Source organism: Solanum tuberosum, unplaced genomic scaffold (genome assembly GCF_000226075.1).
Source record: "Solanum tuberosum cultivar DM 1-3 516 R44 unplaced genomic scaffold, SolTub_3.0 scf00105, whole genome shotgun sequence".
In the NCBI taxonomy this organism is placed as follows: Eukaryota; Viridiplantae; Streptophyta; class Magnoliopsida; order Solanales; family Solanaceae; genus Solanum; species Solanum tuberosum.
The window spans coordinates 1,059,389-1,074,572 of NW_006239031.1; the positions used below are offsets into that span (position 1 = coordinate 1,059,389).

The window sequence follows — 15,184 nt, forward strand, 5'->3', positions numbered from 1 at the left end:
TTATCTAGTATATATATATATATATATATATATATATATATAATTTAATATATATAAGAGTGTGATTTGGTAAACGTCCTTTTCTTTAAATACTTTATTTATTTGCTTGTTTTAGTCTTTTCTTGTTCGAGATGAATTTGACCCATGTGATGAGTTTCTCCACTTTTTCCGCCATTAGTTTTTACCTTCTAATTTTTGTTTGTTTGTTTCTTTTTTATTGTAAAATGTAATTTTATAATCATACTCCAAGCCTCAACATTTTTACAAAGTCAATGATCACATGTGAGAGGATAGCTATATATATAGTAATTTTTATAGTTTAGGTGATATAATAATCTCACATCCATTTTTACTTCATCACAATTTCTTTTTGAGATTTAAATAATAAGAATTTTAATTTGCTCAGTATTTTAAATATATATATTTATTTATTGTTAATGTATGAAAAATTATACGAGATAGGTTAAGAAAGAGTACCTTTCGTACAGATAATAAAAGAAGTAAGATTGAGATAGTTTAAACATGTGAAGAGGACATTCTTAGATACTTCATTGTAGAGGTGTGCGAGGTTAAATATAGTAGATACCGAATACAATGAGAGTTAGAGGTATAACACAAATTCATCTTGTTGAGGACATCGCATTAAAATATAGAAGATTGTGACAATCACAAATCGAAGTAAAATGTTATATAGTAGCTCATTTGATCTTTTTCTTGCTTTTAACTACTAAGCATATATAATATGATTATATATATACATTACACATTGATTATATATTTATATTTTACATCAATTAATTATTTTTTATCTAAATATTCGGATGAATGAGTATTTAGATTTATTCTTATTCTTATTCTTATATACAAAATATCTTTAATTTTGGATAAGGACCTTAGTCCATATACATATTTTATATAAACTTTTATGTTACCTTTCTAACTTAGTGGTACGCTAGTGCTTGAACAACTTGTGTTTAATGTTTATTGTGTTAGTAAAGAAAGTCCCACTCCCAAAATAAATAAACGAACAAATAAAAGAAAAAGTTATTTAAGTACTACAGTAAAGTAGGGTGAGGACAGAAGGGTAATTTAGCCACCTCTAGTTTTCGGTTTTACTCTACGCCTCTTGGAAGCAACTTGAAAGATGTGACACTTCGCCGTAACGGGAAATGAAAACTTTCTCCTTTAGACTAACGGAAAACCCACGTCATCCAATCATCCCCACTCTCGCGAGTACAATTAAACTTGCTACACTCGCTTTTCCTTTTCTTTTGACAAAAACTCGCTCACCTTAACCACCGTGATCCCAAACCAACATAGGAACAAATTCAATACCTCACAACTTATTTGTTTTTCTGCATATTTTAGGATTAATTTTATAATTATTCAATTTAAAGATAAATAAAGATCTTATCAGAAAAAAATTAAATTAATCTCAATAATATCATTATTTCGTAAAGATAGAAACAATTCCTAAAAAATAAAAGAACCGGAACTAAACGATTGCCCGGCGAGTTGGGCTGTTTTGAGCACGTGTACCAAAGCGACTTAAAGAGGAATTTGAACCATACTATAAAGTACTACTATTATAGGTTATTGTCAATTGGTGGGGCCTACAAAAGCAAATTGTTGGAAAAGCTAACGGTGGCCAAAGGAAAATGGGGACCATTATTAGTGGGGTCTACGTTAAGTGTCGATATCCTAGCGCGCTTTCTTCAATGTACGTGGCCATCTTTGCGTGTTATAAATACTATCCATACAAATACACGCAATTAGAATATAGCATTTCTGTTTTGTTACATATCACATTCTCATTTATTATATTAAAAAAAAATCTTTTATTATTGAACATTTGATTAATAATCAAGCAACCAATTAAACTTTATCTTAAATAAAATAATATTATTTAGAGTGATTTTATATATAGAGTCTGAGATAGTGTTAATTTAAATCTTACTCTTAGCTAGGTAGAGAGGTTGTGTCCAACTAGTAAGCTTGAATTACATCGTGTTTAATCACTTCTTTCGCCTACCTCTGCATTTTGTAATTATCTATAGTCAACTTTTCATACCGCCTCATTAGTGTATTCGTGCATCTCTTCACATGTTTGGACAATTTAACTCTTGTTTAACACACAATTTATCCTCCATCCAGGTCACTCCTATTTGTATCCCTTATATTCTACTTTCTAATTTTATCTCTCCTAGTATACTTACATATTCGCATCATCATATTCATTTTCATAATTTTTATCTCTTAAACGTAAAAGTTCTTGACTAATCAATATTTCTTCCATATACAACATTTTTATTTAAATTTTAATCATCACTCTATAAAATTTGCTTTTAAATTTTAGTAACACCTTTCAAGTACCCACAATGCTTTATAATCAATATAATGGTATAGTTGTTACAATTCGTGAAACAAAATTTAACGATGAATTAGGAAAGAAATACTGTAATTTATATGTTTGCACGTATTGACTATTGACACCACTGTGCGTATATGCATGTGTCACCTGTCCATGGTTAATACTTCTTTCGCTTGTGATGATTTATTTTTTTCACAATGAAACAACAAGAGCTTTAACAAATATTTTATAATGTATTTTTTAATTATATTGATATACAATAAATTATAATTTATAGTATTATTTTTTTATTTTTAAATATTAAAAATTTTAATTTAAAATATTAAATTAATATAATATAATTTAACTTTGAAAAGACATGATAACTAAAAAGAAATAAATGACTAATGATTAACCAAAATTTAAGGCCAAATTAAAGCGGTGGGTATCTAGACAAAGTCAATTTTCACATGTGAGCAGTTAAACATGTTCTGAGTAAAAAAAGATTTGAAGTTCAATTGCCCATTAACTCGCCATTAAAGTTGAGAAAAGTTGCTGAAAGTTGTGTGTTCCAACCAAAAATGACAAAACATAACATTTTAAATGGATTTTTTATTGTATTTACTAAACATTGACATGAAAATTTGCAACTTATAATTTTAAATATTTTTATAAGTTAATCTAGTTATTAGCTTCAAAATTAGTTAAATTGACTTCAGAAAGTGAAATGGAGTAACATTAAAGTGAATTCAACATATATATTGTTCTTTCTAATGTAACATGTGTACAACATATAAAATTAGAAATATATATATATATATATATACTAAAGTACATTAATTAATTTTAAATCTTGAATCCATCCTTATTTCTTAAAATAAAAAAAAGAACTTAAGAGATCGAAAATTAATCAAATGAAGCATTTAATATGAACATTTTTTTTTATGATCATCAATATCTAGGACCTAGCTTTTCCTTTCTAACATTTTCTAAGTTGTACGTTTAAAAACAAATCACCGATAACCAATTGAAACTTCATTGCATGTGGAAGGTATAATTATTATTTTTAAAATCATGTTTCAAGTCTGATTGGTAATGACCACAATAATAATTACTTGAAGATTCAAATTGACGAATAAATTTACCCAAATTTCAATTATTTTTTTAACTTTGAAATATCCTTGAAAATACATTCTTGAAGATTTTCTTAGAGTTTTCTAAAGATCTAAAATTTTGAGTTTAATAGGAAAATTTTGGCTTGTTCACTTCCATACGATATATGTATATGCTTAATTAATTTTAAATTGAGAGTAAAAAATATAATACTCTTTGACTTGAGTTAACAATTTTTTTTTATGTTTCTCATATGCAATTTACTAATAAATTTAAAAATAAAATAAAGACAACTTGGAAGTAATATAATAAGTAATGCTCTTGCGAGAGAGATTCTTTGAGCATAACAATAGCGACAATATATTATTTCTGATAGACTCTAAACCTTAATCTTAAAAAAGCAAAGCATTTTCAAAATAAGATTTAAATTAAAAATAAAATAAAAGTGAAACAATTTGAAAGCATGCCTAAAATGGGCACTTTGTCCAACTTCTTTATTAGGCTCACAATTCGGCCCATGAAACGAGGCCCAAACGAACCTGTCGTTCATAATCGTCTACATTCCAATTTCTTGGGAGTCTTTATTGAACACAAAGCAAAACCCGCAAGATGAAGGATTTTGTTAAACTGACAGCCTGGTCACCGGCATCATAGGGCCAAATTTCGTCCAGGTACATCCCCTCGAATTTTTCCCCGTCTTCGTCAAAAAAAAACCCCACGAATTTCTATCACCCCTCTGTTTACCTTCTCTCTTTGTTTTTACAAATATCATTCACAAAGCAACAAAAATCTTTGAACTATTTGGGTTTTCATCTGGACGATGCGATTCTACCGGAACTGCTATTCCGACTGTTGCCGCCGCTGCTGCTGCTTCTGCTCTTGTTACTGTTGTTGCTGTCCTTAATTTTACGACGGGTTAGGGTTATATCTTTGTTTTCATTTGTGAATTGTTGGACTTTTGATTTGTTTGTTGCAAATTGTGATGGATTTGAGTCAATCTCAATCGAGTAATCTGTCGTTAGGGTTTATTACTCATGTATCACCGGTGATGACCGCACCCAATCGGTCTCATATCGTCGATGATTCGATTGCTTTTCAGATCGATTCTAGGGTTAAGGACCAATCGTATCCGGTTACGCCGGTTCCACTTCAACTGATGGATAAACAAACGAAGGAGAATGGGAAGGAGGGGGGAGAGAGTGCGGATGAGGAGAGGGATGTCGAGGAGTTTCGAATTTTAGGGCATTCCATGTGTATTAAGCGGAAGAGAGATACTGATGCGACTTCGTCTTCTTCCTCTTCAAAGAGTTTTAGGGCTACGAGTTCTAATGAGAATTTGCTAGGGCTTGAATCGCGAAGAAATGCGGTTAGGGCTTGGGGTAATCAGGGTTTACAGGCAGCTGACCCGGATATATTTGAGATTATGGAGAAGGAGAAGCAGAGGCAGTACAAAGGGATTGAACTGATTGCTTCTGAAAATTTTGTATGCAAGGCTGTGATGGAGGCGTTAGGGAGCCATTTAACGAACAAGTATTCTGAAGGAGCACCAGGTGCAAGGTATTATGGTGGTAATCAGTTTATAGATGAAATTGAGACATTATGTTGTCAGCGTGCTTTAACTGCTTTTGGACTTGACCCGGAGAATTGGGGTGTGAATGTGCAACCATATTCATGTACTTCAGCAAACTTTGCAGTTTATACAGGCTTATTACTGCCTGGTGATCGTATAATGGGATTGGATACACCATCTGGTGGAAACACAAGTCACGGATATTATCTTCCTAATGGGAGGAGAGTTTCAGGGGCTTCAATTTTCTTTGAGTCTCTGTCTTACAAGGTTGACCCCCAAACTGGGTATGTAGATTTTGATAAGCTCGAGGAAAGGGCTCTTGATTTCCGTCCCAAGATACTTATATGTGGGGGGAGTTCGTATCCCCGGGAATGGGATTATGCAAAGTTTAGACAGATTGCTGACAAATGTGGTGCGGTTTTGTTGTGTGATATGGCACAAATTAGTGGTCTCATTGCTGCAAAGGTAATCTTTCAAGCTTTCTGGTTATTTTTTATGCTCATTCATTTCATTCATGCATCAGTTTAAATTTCTTCTTAATGACTGAAGTGCTTACTGCTGATGTTTTGTTTGAAAGCAAGAAGGATCAACCCAATAACATTTGCTTCTGTCCAGTTCCTTCCACGTATAGAAGCCTTTGGATTTTAGCTATTTAATTAGGCCAACTAACTAGAGTTTACTGATTCTTATATACCTCTTCAAAAAAAAAAACCAGCGAGCTTACTGAAGCAAGTTGCCCTTATGGTACCTTTATTGGCATCACTTGCTTAATGTGTAAGTTATCTGATTGAAATTTTTTGCCCTTTTTAATTCATGATTAGTTTGTGGATTATTGTTCTAGCTATAGTGTCATTTTTTCATATGCTGTATGAATTAATAGGCAATTTGACTGCAAAACGATCATGTGCCACTCAATTTTGAGGTCTTAAGATAATGCTTGCTTGTTGATTTCAGTATGTTACTATATGCCATTGAATTTTATTTTTTTTGTGTGGTGTGTGCACGCGCGCATGTGTAAATATACCCTTGGGGGTATTGGTGTTGTCTCCAATTAAAGTAACTGAGCTATAATTATCCTTGTTACGGCCGTGAATTTTTGAATCTGTTACCACTCCGTCTGAAGGGATTTAGTGTGATAAAGGGTCAACTGATTTTTATTTTTGAGTTTGCCCCTGAGTTCACTTTGTTAGAATATTATATATATATTTTTGATGAAGGGTTGAGAATATTATATTTGACTTTCTGGAGAAATAAAAACTTTTACATTTTGGTATAGTTTTTAATGGAAAGATAGGATGTCTAAGGGGGGAGTATTGCGGGAATCTGTAAGACATGTCACCCTTAGTCAATCTTGCTTCATGAGTAAATGTTTTGGTGTCAGCCTCATGCCTTAAGCCTCTGCCTGCTATTTGCTGTATGAATTATTTCCTCTCTAATCCTATCAGAGTTAATTTGTAATTTGTCTTTTTATTGCATTTGTAATCCACAAACTTGCTAATCTGTGGCATGGTTTTTGCTGCAGGAATGCGCGAGTCCGTTTGATTATTGTGATATAGTTACCTCAACAACTCACAAAAGTCTTCGAGGTCCCAGGGGAGGTATTATCTTTTATAGGAAAGGTTCAAAGCCAAGAAAGAGAGGCCTGCTCTTGAATCAAGGTGATGGCAGTGATAAGTATGATTTTGAGGAAAAGATAAACTTTGCTGTTTTTCCTGCACTGCAAGGGGGGCCACACAACAACCATATTGCTGCCCTCGCCATAGCATTGAAGCAAGTGGCTACTCCTGATTACAAGGCTTATATGCAACAAGTTAAGAGAAATGCTCAGGCGTTGGCAGCGGCTTTATTGAGAAGAAACTGCAGACTGGTTACTGGAGGGACTGACAATCACATGATATTGTGGGATCTAAGAAATCTTGGGTTAACAGGTAGAAATCTTTTCTGTTATACCTCTTGCCACAGTCTCTTTTGTTCATTGAGTTATGTCATTTGTCTCTGGTGAACTTTTTTTTTTTATTTAAAAAAAAAATGGTAACTATTTTTGTCTTTGGTGAAATACATTGATGAAATCTGCTTATTTCTTGTGGCTTATACCATAATTTTCCTCTCCCTGTCTATTTGGATATTTCTTTTAAGAATGAATTGGAAAATTAAGGGGCAGTGGAGTAGGATACTATCAATCAACTAAGCCTCCAGCATTAAATAGTTAGGTCAGCTATATGCTTGCTTTGTGACAGTTCCATTACAGTCGACTAAGATACTGCTGAAAACAAAAATAAGAAACCAGTCTAGTCTTTGCAAGGCAATTGACATTTCTGGTCATAGGCACTGGGTCATTATTCATCTCTTCCCCTGCTTCATTAAAAAAATCATCCATCTCTTCTTTTCATCCTAGTGAGGCAAATGAATTGCATTCTTTTCTTCGTTCATGTTTTATTCCTATCATTTGCTGTCAATTCCTCTAGCGCCGGCTACGCACTTGACTTCTTTATCAGTTTTGCTACTGAATTGTACATTTCTTCTTCGATGAAGTTAGTATATTCTATGACCTTGGGATCAACATTTATCCAAGTTTGGCAATATGTCTCATTAGGTTTGGTCTCTAGATTTCTTTAAAAGTCTGATGATTGTCGAGAGGCAATTAATCTGCCCAAATCTTACTTGTGGTGAGATGTCTTGCCTGCTTGTCATATATTGATTCCGTCCCGCTCAATTGAATGTCTTGTTTGAGTTGATTACTAAAAGAACAGTCAAATTGTTAAGAAATGGAGATCGTGTGGGAGGCACCAGTTTTGTTTTTGTGCATTTCTTACTACTTGAATGTTGTCCTATCTCTAGCATTATGAACAGAACATGGAGACATGTATTTTAAATTTGAGAGTTAGTTGGTTGCAGTTAACATGGCAATAACATGAGATAAGGATCATGGACACCAATGTGCTAAAGATAAATAGTAGTAATTTTAGCTTATAATTGTTATTAAAAAATATTTGTAATCTTTGCAAATATACTTTTGACATGAAAAGCATCTACAATTGTTAAATGGCATGTGAGGTGGGTTTTCCCAGAGAGTTAAGTCCCGGCATAGTTGCCGACACAGTCTGAAAGTAGAGTGTTTTTATGTATAAGAAAAAGCATTTACTATTGCTCAATGCCTGTGATGTAGGTATCAAGGAGAGTTAAATCCTAGCATAACCCAGCACAACTCAATATTATCAAAGACGAAAAGGTTTATAAGGTTTCCTTGTGTTTACCAGCAATGTGAAATTAAAAAAACCAACTTTTGTGAAGGCAGCGTGTAATATGAAAAGAAAAACTATGCCAATCACGTTAAAAATAATGTTGGATTTCTGACTTGTAAGCTATTTTCAAATTCATATTGGTGATTACTTGTGTTGTCAAATTTCTAATTTGTTATTCCCAATTATTAATGTCCATCCATAAAATTTCTTGACAATCAAGCTATCACTGTCATCTACAGTTATTTGTTTGAAGCGGGCCATAAATGTGGCGATGTGCCTAGAATCAGGCCTTTAACAACACTTGCTCAGCTAGGGTATTATAGGCATTGATTAATTTACTTGTACACTTCAAAAATAAACTGATCATCCCGTGCCAATTCTATTGCTTGTGATTCTGGGACAGGATGTTCCTATTTCAATATGATTAGAATTGCAGTTGCTGACTTGCTTTGCGGGTTTTGAATGTATTGGTGATGATCTTTGTACTTCTATGTTGCAGGTAAGAATTTTGAGAAGGTCTGCGAGTTGTGTCACATCACTCTCAACAAAGTAATGGTCTTTGATGATAATGGAAGTATTACTCCTGGAGGTGTGAGGATCGGTAAGTTTGGATATGGAGGCACATATATCAAATTTTAGGAGTTGAAAAGCTGTTTGCGTAATCAATTTTTCTTGTTCTGACTGCAGGGACCCCTGCTATGACATCACGAGGCTGTATAGAGAGTGATTTTGATACAATGGCAGATTTCCTCCTCAAGGCAGCACAGATTACAAATTCGATACAGAGAGAACATGGAAAGCTCGCTAAGGGTTTTCTGAAAGGCGTTGAGAACAATAAAGATGTTATCGAGTTACGAACACGTGTTGAAAATTTTGCATCCCTCTTTGCAATGCCTGGGTTTGAAGTATAATCTAGCTGGAAATCTTGTTCTGGTGGAGGAATTCTTTCTTTATTTGTTGACCAACCTTTGTTGTGGATGGGGAGAACAGCGGTGCACCCAACTTGTGGTTAGTTATTGAGTAGGCTTATATGATGTGTTCACAAGTTTCCCTTGAGCTTAGCAAGCCTGGATTAACTTATGATATGCCACAATGGAGTGTTTTGCATCCTTATCTGTTGCCATGGTAAATTGAAGTAATTGTCTGTGTCAGTTTTTTTGTCAAGGGTTTTGGTAAATTAAATAGTGTTGTGTCACAGGGGGACCTGGTTCATTCTCGTATAGCTATTTTAAATACACACTCATTTTGGGTCTCATTATTCTTGGCTGTATCTATATTATTATATCTTTAATATTCAACTTGTATATACTCTATAGTTCTCTCATTGAAGAGGTTACAAGGTTGAATGTACGTAAATCTGAGTAAAAAAGAAACGAAGGAAAATGAAAGGGAAGGTTTGAAATAATGGCTTAAATTTAAAGTTAAGTGTTGAGTGTTAATATCTTTAATTTATGTTGTTCCCCTTCAGTTTTAAGTGTTGATGAGTCGTCTTGCTAGAGCTACTGTTGGAGTGCCTTAGATTAGCAGCAGTTTCGATCTCTATTATAATCAGGTTCAGTACTTGTGGATTTATTGAAGAAAGAGCTGATAAGAGTAGAATATTTAGTAGGTGTTCAGGTCATTTGCCGTTCCTTGCCTCTGAGAAGATTGCATTCTACTCAAGGCTAGGAATGGAGTTGGCACAGTTAAGATGCCAAAATATTAGAGTACATTTCGACCAGGTGTAGCAACTTTGTTTAAAGTATGTCCAATAAGGTTATAGCAAGTGCAGAAAGAAAGTTGTTTGGGGGTTGGAGATATTGGGAAAAGTAGTGAAAAGTTGGGAATCCAGAATCATGATTTGGATAGTTGAAAGGAACAAGTCTGAGTTGCAAGTTGTAAAGAAGAAAAATCACAATTTTCACAGCCACAGGGAACAGATGACATGTCAGAGGTAGGATACAAGAAAATATATAGACTCTGTTGACAGCAGCCACAGAGAGGTAGCTGCTTGTTTTCTACTAATCATCATTTATTCGACTATACTAATACTAGTAACAACCATCAATTACTATTACACATGCTACAATAATGTACTCTTCTCATTGTTTGCTTCCTTGAAAAAATAGACATCCTTTTCTGGGAATCAGACAAAAGCTTCCACAGAGAAAAAGAGATGATTGCTAGCAGCCAGGAATCTCATGATCCTTCTCTTCCTCCCACTTCTCCATTACTTTTTTCACAACTTGAATCATTAGTAATTTACTAATACAACTCAATAAAATTTCAATTATCGATACTTTATATGTCCCTGCTTCCTCTCCCTCGGTCAAGGAATTTTAAATATAGGGTTGTAACCAAAATTAAACTAAACGGACACCTCTTATGACCAAAATTAGCAAACTATTTTTCAGTACCTTTTGCGAGCTGTTTCTGCTATTTTCCTGTTTGAATTTGTACCAGTCATGTTAGCTGTCTCGTTTTTAAAAAGAAAATCGTTGAATTGCCTTGTCAGAAAAGCTAAAAAGTACCTTTTTTTTCTTTTCTTCCCAACATCAACTTTTAGGCTGTTAATAAATCAAAGATTTTTTTAACTTTTAAGATCCTTAATTAATCAACGTTCTAAAACATCAAGTTTTAATGAGAATTAGACAAAACTTAATTGCAAGAAAAAGGGGATTGTTGGCTGTGATTACAACCGACAAAGATGTATCTAATGTGTGTTGTTAACATTATTAAGAAGCTGTCATTTTCTACAAAATAGTTGTGTCATGTGGGAAGGAAGCATCATTCCTTTTTATTTACTTTATTTAGGTGGTATCACATTCTTTTCCAATTGACAGAAGAAGCATCTTCTAATTTCAGTAAACCTAAACCTAGCTAACCTGTCTATTATAAAAATTCAATTTTTTGTTTGTTTGTTAAGACGAACACCTACTAAAACATAGTAGTATATAATAAATTATTCTTTCAACTCCTATGTTTCCTCAACACATCAAAATGTTGCCTTTGAACAAGTAATTTATTATGTTAGTTGGGATAATCATTTATGTATCTTCATCTTTGTATGGTTGGGGAATAAATAGCCTTTAAGTAGTCGAATTGTAATCATAATCATCATTGTAAATCAATGAGGGGGGGGGGGGGGGGGGGGGGGGGGGGGGGGGGGGGGGGGGGGGGGGGGGGGGGGGGGGGGGGGGGGGGGGGGGGGGGGGGGGGGGGGGGGGGGGGGGGGGGGGGGGGGGGGGGGGGGGGGGGGGGGGGGGGGGGGGGGGGGGGGGGGGGGGGGGGGGGGGGGGGGGGGGGGGGGGGGGGGGGGGGGGGGGGGGGGGGGGGGGGGGGGGGGGGGGGGGGGGGGGGGGGGGGGGGGGGGGGGGGGGGGGGGGGGGGGGGGGGGGGGGGGGGGGGGGGGGGGGGGGGGGGGGGGGGGGGGGGGGGGGGGGGGGGGGGGGGGGGGGGGGGGGGGGGGGGGGGGGGGGGGGGGGGGGGGGGGGGGGGGGGGGGGGGGGGGGGGGGGGGGGGGGGGGGGGGGGGGGGGGGGGGGGGGGGGGGGGGGGGGGGGGGGGGGGGGGGGGGGGGGGGGGGGGGGGGGGGGGGGGGGGGGGGGGGGGGGGGGGGGGGGGGGGGGGGGGGGGGGGGGGGGGGGGGGGGGGGGGGGGGGGGGGGGGGGGGGGGGGGGGGGGGGGGGGGGGGGGGGGGGGGGGGGGGGGGGGGGGGGGGGGGGGGGGGGGGGGGGGGGGGGGGGGGGGGGGGGGGGGGGGGGGGGGAGGGGGGGGGGGGGGGGGGGGGGGGGGGGGGGACCTTTCATTTTTTTGTTTTGGTAATTTATAAAGAGAGAGGACATTTTGGATGTAATGGTAAAATAATTGACATATTTATAGATACATGTCGATGGAGCTTATTAGAGATTCAACTAAACCTAATATTCTCGACACATGGCATAGTTACATACGTGAACTTGTTAAATGTGTTCAATACTAAGAACACAACAAGTTTAAATTCTGAATTCGTCTTTGATCATAGAATGCTCCAACTCAAGTGAGGTCTAACCATAGTAACAAAATTCCTAGTTAAAGTGTAAGGACATGTAACAGGTCATAGGTGATATAACATTTATGTGTGGGGTATGAATTGGGAGTTAAATAAATACACAATATTCTAGATGTGATTAAAGTGTAAGTAGTATACATATATATGATAATTGTGATTCTTATCAATCTTGTTATGTTATTCCCACTGAAGTGACTGCTGGCATTTGTCAGTAAAACAAGAACAGACAATTCTTATCTTTGATGCAGTTATATTGATGATAAAAGAGAAGAATCTACATTTTGAGTGGATATTTTTTTTATAATTCTTTTTATTTTTCATTGAAGCTATCTTTATCCAACATATTCTTCTTGTTTATAATGTCTACTTTTATTCAAAGGAAGAATCACATTCTGGTTTATTTATTTTTTCCCTTGAGGATAATAATATTCATGCATTACTTGACAGAGAAAACTTCCTCCTAAAGTTTTTCAAGCCTAAACTTTAGCTGCAAAATAGGGAAAATGACATTTTAAAGATGTAAAAAAAACTACCCCACTAAGTTATTGTTACATTTCTACCATCTCCTAATTAAGTCTTTAAATTACCTATGAGTGCACAAGTCCAAAAGTTTCTTTCTTCCTTCAACTATTTCATCAAAGAAGTCATCAAGTTGGCCAATGATGCTTTCTGCCCCACATTTCAACATTCCAAAGCAATCTTTCAAATTTTCAATCTTATCATGGATGTCAACTTGTGACAATACTACTCCACATTCTTTAGCTCTTTCTAGTTCAATTTTCAGCTCAGCCATGGCTACTCTTGCTCTTCGATACTCGAAAAGTAGGATCCCTGGGAGTTGTCCTTCAGCCTGATTCACCTCTGCTGCAACTCTTTGATACAATCTTGAAGTTGAAACCATAAAAGATGAACCAAAAACCATGTTCCCTTCATGACTACCATTTTGGTAAAAACTTGTTTGTGGCCAACAATATACAAGTCCACTTAGTAAAATAACCAAAAGCAATGAACTAACATTCTTCATTGCATAAAGCACTCCTCTGAACCCACTAAATCCATTGAATTTTGATCCTATCAGAACATTTTCGTCGAAATTCAATGATAAATCTTGCATTCTTGTTTCCATTAAGCTCTTGTTCTCTTCTTCAAGTCCTACTATTTCCCTCTGACATCGATTTATCGCTCGAATAACCTGCAATCAAGAAGATATTAGAACACTATTAAAGATTACAACTTTACGCGAAAAAACAATTTTTCGATATAAAACACACAACCTGGCGGGAAAGCAGGGGATTTAAAATGTGGTGATCATCAAGAGAAGAAGCAAAATTAGCACCAGCAGTGTAATAATTCTCCATGCTTGTGATTGCTGATTTAAGAACATGACAAGCTTCCCAAAGCCTTGAACTTTCATCCATATACTCATCAAGCCATTTTTCTCCAACAGGCAAATGTAACTTTTGGACTAGTAATGTTAATTGGGAATGAAAAGACCTTAAAGATGACAAAACATGTTGAAGAAAATGAAAAGACATGAAGTTTTGAGATAGGAATAAGTGATCAAGATTGTCAAGTCCTCTAGTTAAGAAGTTGTAGAATCCATTAACAGAAGTTGTAGATGAAGAATGACTCATCATGAAGTTTTTTTTTCTTTTGAAGAGAAGAAAAGGTGATGAATATATTTTGAAGTGAGATAAGAGGAGAGTCTGTCTATATAGTGAAAAGGATTTGGTTGTTGGGTGCAATTATGTGTGTTTCCTACAGAGTGGAGGAGATGATTGGAGAATCTGCCATATTCATTATTTAAAGGAAGCAGAGAAATGCTGCAAAGGAGAAAAAGGCAAAGGAAAAATAAAAAAAAGGGGGAATTTCTAAGTCCAAATGAAAAAAAAAGGAAAAGCAAACATGACAAGTTCATGAGTTGGCCTAAGGCATTACACTTTCCTATTCATAAAGATTTAGTCTGCAGGACCTTTCAAGAATCAAGAATCAAAAAGGGGGTCTGCACATAAAAATGATAATTAGAGAGAAATCTTTAATTTTTTCATTTTTTAGTCTTAAATATGATTATTCATCACGAATTGACAAGTTTTGTGCTGGTTGTCACTCTATCACAACTCTCCTCCTTTATTCGGACTAAGAATTGGTAATCAGAGACGAAGCTAGAAGTTCAGATACAAATTAGGCTGAACTTGCTCAAACAATGTATTAGTTTTTAAGAAATTCATTGTATATGTTCAATTATTACATTTAGAATCTAGTTATTACCATTTGAAGTCGTTGATATGAAGTCCATAACTCATAAAATTGAATTTACAGTTCCGCCTCTCCTAACAATCTAAATAAGCTTATATAGGGGTAGTTAATATTTCTTAATGTGTTGATTACATGATATGAGCTTGAACGAAGAAATAAGATTTATATTGTCGATTTTATTGAGATTAAGACACAATTATTATTTGTTGTTGTATTATTAAATATATTATAGTAGCTCTTTATTCTATGAGGCCCTAGATTTTGTTTCCTTGGGCTGTAAAAGTTTGACTACTTTGACTGAGATACTTCTTATTCTTATGTCTTCTCATCCTTCAATTTTGATTTGGTTCAATCTTGGAATTGAGTGCTTCTTTTTCTCTTTCACCTTTTTCTCCATTTAATTTAATTGATAATTATTCTTTTGATAATTTATTTAGCTGTATGATGGGGAAGTTTAAGGAGATATTAATGATGAGGTCTTGGAGTTGAGATTATTATATTACAGATACTGGCCCCCTCATTTTTCACTTTTACAAGTTAAAATTATACTTTTTTGGGAAAGATTTTATGAAAAGCAATATATTGCTTCTAAGTTCAATATACACGAACTTGCCGCTAACATTA

At 36.1% G+C, this 15,184-nt stretch overlaps 2 protein-coding genes across 2 annotated transcripts; one reads left to right on the forward strand and one right to left on the reverse strand.

The window, feature by feature from the left end:
• Positions 1 to 4,050: 4,050 nt before the first annotated feature.
• LOC102603398 (serine hydroxymethyltransferase 7-like) lies at positions 4,051 to 9,625 on the forward strand. The gene is made up of 4 exons (XM_006349303.2): positions 4,051 to 5,498; positions 6,556 to 6,961; positions 8,775 to 8,876; positions 8,963 to 9,625. Exons 1-4 carry the CDS (start codon positions 4,446 to 4,448, stop codon positions 9,184 to 9,186), a joined length of 1,785 nt encoding a protein of 594 aa, XP_006349365.1. The 5' UTR covers positions 4,051 to 4,445; the 3' UTR covers positions 9,187 to 9,625.
• Positions 9,626 to 12,697: 3,072 nt separating this feature from the next.
• Positions 12,698 to 14,255, reverse strand: LOC102603732 (uncharacterized). Its single transcript, XM_006349304.2, has 2 exons — positions 13,579 to 14,255; positions 12,698 to 13,496 (listed from the first exon to the last, which is right to left on the reverse strand). Exons 1-2 carry the CDS (start codon positions 13,939 to 13,941, stop codon positions 12,888 to 12,890), a joined length of 972 nt encoding a protein of 323 aa, XP_006349366.1. The 5' UTR covers positions 13,942 to 14,255; the 3' UTR covers positions 12,698 to 12,887.
• Between the last annotated feature and the right edge of the window lie 929 nt (positions 14,256 to 15,184).

Coding starts and splice junctions, on each gene's coding strand:
- LOC102603732 (XM_006349304.2), bottom strand. CDS start 13,941: ATGATGAGTCATTCTTCATCTACAACTTCTGTTAATGGATTCTACAAC. Junction 13,497..13,578: donor ATCCCCTGCTTTCCCGCCAG/GTTGTGTGTTTT, acceptor TCTTGATTGCAG/GTTATTCGAGCGATAAATCG.
- LOC102603398 (XM_006349303.2), top strand. CDS start 4,446: ATGGATTTGAGTCAATCTCAATCGAGTAATCTGTCGTTAGGGTTTATT. Junction 5,499..6,555: donor GTGGTCTCATTGCTGCAAAG/GTAATCTTTCAA, acceptor TTTTTGCTGCAG/GAATGCGCGAGTCCGTTTGA. Junction 8,877..8,962: donor TCCTGGAGGTGTGAGGATCG/GTAAGTTTGGAT, acceptor TTCTGACTGCAG/GGACCCCTGCTATGACATCA.